Source organism: Homarus americanus, unplaced genomic scaffold, assembly GCF_018991925.1.
Source record: "Homarus americanus isolate GMGI-L3 unplaced genomic scaffold, GMGI_Hamer_2.0 scaffold32033, whole genome shotgun sequence".
NCBI classification, from domain to species: domain Eukaryota; kingdom Metazoa; phylum Arthropoda; class Malacostraca; order Decapoda; family Nephropidae; genus Homarus; species Homarus americanus.
Window position 1 is genome coordinate 9,080 of NW_024749361.1, and position 8,937 is coordinate 18,016.

At 43.0% G+C, this 8,937-nt stretch overlaps 1 protein-coding gene across 1 annotated transcript; it reads left to right on the plus strand.

Moving 5' to 3' along the window:
- The first annotated feature begins 6,101 nt into the window (after nt 1–6,101).
- LOC121853352 (histone H2A-like) lies at nt 6,102–6,473 on the plus strand. Its single transcript, XM_042347421.1, has one exon. It carries the CDS (start codon nt 6,102–6,104, stop codon nt 6,471–6,473), a length of 372 nt encoding a protein of 123 aa, XP_042203355.1.
- The last annotated feature ends 2,464 nt before the right edge of the window (nt 6,474–8,937 follow it).

Below are 8,937 nucleotides of genomic sequence, written 5' to 3' on the forward strand. Positions count from 1 at the left end.
TCTTCTTCTTCTTCTTCTTCTTCCTCTTACTTCTTCTTCTTTTTCTTCTTCTTCTTCTTCTTCTTCTTCTTCTTCTTCTTCTTCTTCTTCTTCTTCTTCTTCTTCTTCTTCTTCTTCTTCTTCTTCTTCTTCTTCTTCTTCTTCTTCTTCTTCTTCTTCTTCTTCTTCTTCTTCTTCTTCTTCTTCTTCTTTGCTTCCTTCTTCCTTCTTCTTCTTCCTTCGCTTCTTCCTTTCTTCTTTAACTTCTTCTTCTTCCTTTTCTTCCTTCTTCTTCTTCTTCTTCTTCTTCTTCTTCTTCTTCTTCTTCTTCTTCTTCTTCTTCTTCTTCTTCTTCTTCTTCTTCTTCTTCTTCTTCTTCTTCTTCTTCTTCTTCTTCTTCTTCTTCTTCTTCTTCTTCTTCTTCTTCTTCTTCTTCTTCCTTCTTCTTCTTCTTCTTCTTCTTCTTCTTCTTCTTCTTCTTCTTCTTCCTTCTTCTTCTTCTTCTTCTTCTTCTTCTTCTTCTTCTTCTTCTTCTTCTTCTTCTTCTTCTTCCTCTTACTTCTTCTTCCATCAATACTTTATTAACGGTGTATGTAAGTTTCACCATGTATTGCACTACAGCGGTAGAGCAAAGTATATTTTGTTAGCAATAAACCAAAAGCATATTTTATGGCATAATCATCACTACATAGAACACCACCCATAAAGCATGATACTAGTAGACCACAAACTGCTATAAACACCCAAAGCATATTTTATTGCCTAATCATCACTACATAGAACACCACTCATAAAGCATGATACTATTAGACCACAAACTGCTATAAACCCCAATAATATACTATACTAGTGACTATAATTGTGTTACCCAATATTATACGAAATAATACTATAAAACATAATAGTAAACACACTAATAGTGTATATTAGTTGAATGCCCAATCTGATGAGAAGTCCAAAAAAAAAACAACATAACAATAACCTATATAAGAGTGTAGAGTATTTTTGTGCAAACTATTATACTAGTAGATGGTCTAAGATAACTGTATGTGAAGGAAAAGGTGTGCTCTCCACTCAAACTTTCTTTTTATGAAATCTCCTACTCCCCAGCTGAGCGGTACGCCCAATGGGAAACAAAACGTGGCACATAACACGCCGCCCGCCAGCTCTGGCTCGGTGAATAGGAATCAGTAATCAGGCGGAGTATAAACAACACCGCCGCCAATGTGCTCCTCCCATCTCCAATCTGAGCAACTTAATCATATATTAGCATCTTAATAATAATAACAATAATAATAATATCAATAATAATACTACTGCTACTACTACCTAATAATAATAATAATAATATTAATAATAATAATATTAATAATAATAACATCTAATTTCATTTTATAACATACTAACAAAATAAATTGTATAACCTACTATATAACTATAATAAGTTGGGTTGCGTGATAGGAGGATCTAAAAAATACACAAGTATACACACACACACACACACACACACACACACACACACACACACACACACACACACACACACACACACACACACATACATATAGACAACAAACTAAATTAGAAACCAAACGTCAGTGAAGTTATCAAATCCTCCAGTTTCCGTCTCCACCTCCTACGCCGACTCAAGTCCCTCGGTGGTCCTGCACACGAGCTCCTCAGTGTTTACACAACATTCATACTTCCCAAGCTCACCTATACCTCCTCCACCTGGTCTTCCTCCCTAAATGCCACACAACGTAAACACCTCGAAAAAGTGCAAAAGAGGCCATGCAAGATTATTCTCTACCCTTCCTACTCCACATATCAAGAAGCGCTCAACACACTGACCCTTTAGACTCTCACTGACCATCACCACGACCTCATCTGCAAATTTGGTAAGAAGCTTCTACACCATCCCCGACACCGGCTCCTACTACCACCTGAGATCCCTAGTCCGAGAATTGCTCTTCGACACCACAACCGCATCCAGCCCAGCCCATACGTGCACGAACTGATCGCTATAAGAACAGCCCAGTCCCAACCATTGTAAAAATTATCGATAACTTGTAATAAATCAGTGTACTCACTCCCAGTAAACACTACTCCTTGCACTGTCACTATGTTGAAATGAACTGTAGTTTGAGCTTTTCCCCAGCTAGTTATTATATGTCTTATTTGTGTCCCTCATGTTACTTGTATATTATTTGTAATTCGTAACCCATTCCCCAAATATGTAACTGTATATTTTCAGTCTTCTGGCTGCCAAGCTCTTTCAATAAACCGTTAATTATTATTATTATTATTATTATTTATATGTTGGCCCATACCAACTCACTCCCCTGAACCCCCCTCCCCAGCGGACTATCAACAAGTTCTTGCCATAAGGTACTATCTCATTTGGCCAAGGAATGGAACCAGTGATGAATAGTGGTGAACAGTGCTTAACTCAGTGAAAAACAACTCGGCAGTTGAGTCTTACCCAAGCTAGCTAACCACCTTCACACAGTGAGGTCCCAGGTACCCAGTTATACTTCCCCTGAGACTCCACGATAGAGAGGCCTGGGACCACACCTCACCCACTTGAATGAGTGAGTCATGTCGACCACGTGGTGTCCCCAAGATGCTACGACAACACGTAGTGAATGTTTTGCTACAGCATCATCATGTGAATTTCCTCATAACACCATCTGTGAGGTAACTGCTACATCATCAGGCCCCTCATAACGCCATCTGTGGGGGAGTTACTACACTACGTGTCTGGTGTTCAACATCTCACCTTACATGATCTACGCGTGCAAACATTAATCTGTATGTTCACTGTGTGCTCCTTCACCTTTCTCTAATGAGGGCTTTTGTTAAACCACCAATTTATGATGTACTAAGTCATTTGTGTCCAATGTATACTTTCGAAAAGCCCTTGTTTGGGGAAGGTAGGAGAGAGTAGTCGTCATTATTGTCCAAGCCACATTATTTAGTTCTATATATAAGTAATGCAGGCTGGTTTTTAAATACCTCAATCCCCTAACGGTGCCGTTTGTATATTAAGAAATACCGAAGCCGTACAGTACAACACCAGCGAATATGAAGTATCACTGTAACCGGCAACTGTTACTCACTCATACATACATACATATAGAGAGTCTTTACAGAATGATAGCAGACACGAGGAAGACGAACAACAAGAGGAGAAGAGTTAGAAGAAAATCAACTTCAAGCTAAGAAGAAGAATACCAAGACATTTCCTCCAAACAAGAAAACAACACACACAATCAAGCCGACCAAACACTGAGAAACCATGGCGGAACCCAACATGCACCGGACGCTTGACCTGACTCTATCCTGCCGCATCCAGGCGAGTTGCTGCTTAAAGTCCCTCACGCAAGCGCTGTTTAGCCCCTGCACCTATTCTATCCTCCTAAAATTCACTTCAATCCCCCCCTGCCACTAGCATGTTATGTATGTATGTATGTATGTATGTATGTATGTATGTATGTATGTATGTATGTATGTATGTATGAATGAATGATAACTGCAACTTTGTGTATTAAAACTCATTACTCTTACCGAAGTAATATAGTGCGTGGTTATGTTATGTCATGTTAGGATAGATTATAAACTACATTGGGTTACATTTCGTGAGGTTCGGTGACGCTACAGGAAGTTAGGTGAGGTACCTGGAGGTTAGGTGAATGTTGACTGACTGACTGACAATTATTAGGAAGTGGTTCCAACACGTTCACACACAACCTATACTCATACCACAAGTCCAGAATTAGAGAGGATCATGTTATTGGATATATTTTCAACGATTTACTCAGTGTCTAACCAACTCTTTAGCGATTTAAATGTGGACCTAAAATTAGGTCCGTATATTTGTTTGTCGTGGTGGTGGTGGTGGTGTGCGCCCGTCCATCAGGTTGATTAACCACCAAAACCATAAAGGGTGCGGCCCTGCCGTTTCAGGGCATACACCACATCCATGGCGGTGACGGTCTTCCTTTTTGCGTGCTCGGTGTAGGTGACGGCGTCACGGATGACGTTCTCCAGAAACACCTTGAGGACGCCGCGGGTCTCCTCGTAGATGAGGCCGGATATACGTTTAACACCTCCACGCCGAGCTAGACGACGAATGGCGGGCTTGGTGATACCCTGGATGTTGTCACGAAGCACCTTACGATGACGCTTGGCGCCACCCTTTCCGGTCGCCGCATCCTTTGCTCGTCAGTCATGTTGTTGTGGTTATACTACAGGTGGTCCTGGTGTGGCTTCGCCCACGGTTTGGTGGGAGTGGGTGGCGTGCTGTGGACGCAGCGGTAGTATCGTTCATCCAAGGCCGTCCCTCCCTCTTGGAGGTGGGGCGTAGCTTGCGGATGACGCATGCGGCACTCGTGGCCAATGAGGTGGCCACTGAGGTGGAGAATGTCTGTATATAAGCCCGCCCGCCTGCCGGGCCGCCCGTATTGACTATTTCGTCGTCGAGATGGCCCGTACTAAACAGACTGCCCGCAAGTCCACTGGAGGCAAGGCTCCACGGAAGCAGCTTGCCACCAAGGCAGCTCGCAAGTCCGCCCCAGCCACCAGTGGTGTCAAGAAGCCCCATCGTTACAGGCCCGGAACCGTCGCCCTTCGTGAGATCCGTCGTTACCAGAAGAGCACAGAGCTACTCATCAGGAAGCTGCCCTTCCAGCGCCTGGTGCGTGAGATCGCCCAGGATTTCAAGACTGACCTGCGCTTCCAGTCGTCTGCCGTCGTGGCTCTGCAGGAAGCCTCTGAGGCTTACCTGGTGGGTCTTTTCGAGGACACCAACCTGTGTGCCATTCACGCCAAGCGCGTTACCATCATGCCCAAGGACATCCAGCTGGCCCGGCGCATCCGCGGAGAGCGTGCTTAAGTCCTCTTCCTTGGGGAAAAACAAAAAGCACAACAAAACCTACCAGACATCTATAACTCGGCCCTTCTCAGGGCCAAAGAACTGTTCTGAAGATAATTTTCATGACAATCGAAATGGTTGGTGGACGGAGAGCGTTAATTTCGGTTACCCAAATCGCCTAACGGTAAGTTGGTAACATTCGTGGAGGTACGATTGTATATTAGGTCATCAATTCGGGAGGTGGGTGGGTGCAACAAACAAGAGCTAGTAACAAATAAATATATAAAGAAGAAGTAAGTAAATAAATAAATAAAATAAAAGAACATACAATAAAAAAAAAAAAAAAAATTGTTTACATGAAATAGGCGTGCTGCAAACAAGAAATGAAGCCCAAACACACTCCATGTATGTCACTTTGCAGTGGGTGTACAACTACTCCACGCAGAATTTATTTATTTATTTATTATGTTTCGATTTAGTCCGGTTTCTACGCCAATAGAGAATGCAGATTATTATAATTTTTTTTTTATTTATTTCCCTCTCAATATATCACTGTCGGTAACTGTCTCTTTAACATGTAACTGTGGCTCCGATGGAGCCGATTAAGTTGTATTAGTGGGATGGCGTGTTTGTTGTGCACAAGTAACCTCTTACTTGGAAGAGGTGTACTTGGTGACAGCCTTGGTGCCCTCAGACACGGCATGCTTGGCCAGTTCACCGGGCAGCAAGAGTCGGACAGCTGTCTGGATTTCCCGACTTGTAATGGTGGAGCGTTTGTTGTAGTGCGCCAGGCGGGAAGCCTCGGCAGCGATGCGCTCGAAGATGTCGTTCACGAAAGAGTTCATGATGGACATAGCTTTGGAGGAGACTCCTGTGTCGGGGTGCACTTGCTTCAGTGCCTTGTAGATGTAGATGCTGTAGCTTTCCTTCCTCCTGCGCTTCTTCTTCTTGTCACCCTTGGCAATGGCCTTCTGGGCCTTTCCAGCCTTCTTGGCAGCCTTTCCGGAAGTTTTGGGAGGCATGGCGGCACAGTTACTCGTGGCGCGGAGCGAGAGAATTGAAAACTGGCCCGACTAACTTTTCCTTATATACCGAGCGGGCCGCTCAGGATCAGACTGGCTGCAGCTACGGCTCTCTTACATTGGTTGGGTCCGCGAGACGGCCACCTGGCCTGATCCTGAGCTTGGTATAAAAGGCCAAGGTGGCGGGCGGAAATTTAACTCCTATCACGAAAAGCAGCAGCAGCAACATGTCAGGACGCGGCAAGGGAGGCAAAGTGAAGGGCAAGTCAAAGTCCCGTCCTAGCAGGGCCGGACTCCAGTTCCCCGTGGGTAGAATCCACCGTCTCTTGCGTAAGGGCAACTATGCTGAGCGCGTTGGTGCAGGTGCCCCTGTGTACCTTGCAGCCGTCATGGAGTACCTGGCAGCAGAAGTGCTCGAGCTGGCCGGTAACGCCGCCCGCGACAACAAGAAGACCCGCATTATCCCACGTCATCTTCAGCTTGCCATTCGCAATGACGAGGAGCTGAACAAGCTCCTGTCTGGAGTCACCATTGCCCAAGGGGGTGTCCTTCCTAACATCCAAGCTGTGCTCCTCCCCAAGAAGACAGAGAAGAAATAAGAACCCAAGGTTCGTTCACACAAGACAACCTAACCAAACAGGCTCCTTTCGGAGCCACAGGATATCACTTAAAGAGAGCAATATACGACATCAACGTTTTGCAGGATAACACTCTATTTTACGTGTAATTAGCATAGTATTGTGGAAATAGAGTGAAATTGATTTAGAATGGTGTAGATGTGAAGGGCGGTTGTGGGGGCCTGGGGTGGGGGACTTAAACGGGACTTAGAAGGGCGCAAGAAGCAGCAGCAGCAGCAGCAGCAGCAGCCAGGGAGGCGACCTTATTTTCAGTCAGGTTCATACACAAATAAATACATCAGATTCATTGACAGTACAGTACACATTTACCAGTGTGGGCTAGCCAATTTGGGATAAAAAGCAAGAATGTAATGTCCTCAATGAAGTAATGACATAGTTCAAGATACAATAAGTGAGGTGGCCTGAAGTCTTTGACAGTGTCCCATTCAATAATATAGTAGTGCTTTAAAGGTGTATCACCAAGTTTACATGCTGAGTGTTCCTTTATGGGTACAGCGTTACTAACTAGCCAGATGTGTCTGTATCCTAACCTAATTCTGGCCACGACTACATCACACAGGCAGGCAGGAGCAAGTTGTTTGGACACTCTTCCTAGCCCCCTTGGTCCCTGTTCACCTACCTACTGTAGCAGTAAGTAGGTACCTGTTGTAAATCGAAAGGTTGCCAATTCGTATTCAGGGAAAGTTGTTGGAGCTTCTAAACTTGAACTGACACAATCCGAGGAGTGGTGACCCGAGGATCACAGACACTATCTCTCCCACTACAAATCCCTTCCTAACCCCCTGCTCCTTCCTATGTCCTCCCAAAATTGAACCATGCTATCGCAAAGGTAATAATACAGGTAGAGACAACAACATATTTTCCTATTGTCTTATTATATATTAATAACAGAAACGCTGCCGCCATCCCGGAGGCTTTACATTGTCTCACTGTTCATTCCCTCCACAATTCTTCCTCTTACTTCTTCTTCTTCTTCTTCTTCTTCTTCTTCTTCTTCTTCTTCTTCTTCTTCTTCTTCTTCTTCTTCTTCTTCTTCTTCTTCTTCTTCTTCTTCTTCTTCTTCTTCTTCTTCTTCTTCTTCTTCTTCTTCTTCTTCTTCTTCTTCTTCTTCTTCTTATTCTTCTTCTTCTTCTTCTTCTTCTTCTTCTTCTTCTTCTTCTTCTTCTTCTTCCATCAATACTTTATTAACGGTGTATGTAAGTTTCACCATGTTTTGCACTACAGCGGTAGAGCAAAGTATATCTTGTTAGCAATAAACCAAAAGCATATTTTATGGCCTAATCATCACTACATAGAACACCACCCATAAAGCATGATACTAGTAGACCACAAAAACTGCTATAAACCCCCAAAGCATATTTTATTGCCTAATCATCACTACATAGAACACCACTCATAAAACATGATACTATTAGACCACAAACTGCTATAAACCCCAATAATATACTATACTAGTGACTCTAATTGTGTTACCCAATATTATACGAAATAATACTATAAAACATAATAATAAACACACTAATAGTGTATATTAGTTGAATGCACAATCTGATGAGAAGTCAAAAAAAAAAAAAAAAAAAATAGCAACAACCTAGAAAGAGTGTAGAGTATTTTTGTGCAAACTATTATACTAGTAGATGGTCTAAGATAACTGTATGTGAAGGAAAAGGTGTGCTCTCCACTCAAACTTTCTTTTTATGAAATCTCCTACTCCCCAGCTGAGCGGTACGCCTAATGGGAAACAAAACGTGGCACATAACACGCCGCCCGCCAGCTCTGGCTCGGTGAATAGGAATCAGTAATCGGGCGGAGTATAAACAACACCGCCGCCAATGTGCTCCTCCCATCTCTGAGGAAATCTGGCGGGCAACTTAGTATTATATTAGCATGTAATAATAATAACAATAATAATAATAATAATACTACTACTAATAATAATAATAATAATAATAATATTAATAATAATAATATTAATAATAATAACATGCAATTTCATTTTATAACACATACTAACAAAATAGTGTATAGCCTACTATACTTAACTATAATAGGTTAGGTTGCGTAGGAGGATCTAAAAAGTACAGTAGTATACACACACACACACACACACACACACACACACACACACACACATACATATAGACAACAAACTAAATTAAAAACCACACGTCAGTGAAGTTATCAAATCCTCCAGTTTCCGTCTCCACCTCCTACGCCGACTCAAGTCCCTCGGTGGTCCTGCACACGAGCTCCTCAGTGTTTACACAACATTCATACTTCCCAAGCTCACCTATGCCTCCTCCACCTGATCTTCCTCCCTAAATGCCACACAACGTAAACACCTCGAAAAAGTGCAAAAGAGGCCATGCAAGATTATTCTCTACCCTTCCTACTCCACATATCAAGAAGCGCTCAACACACTGAC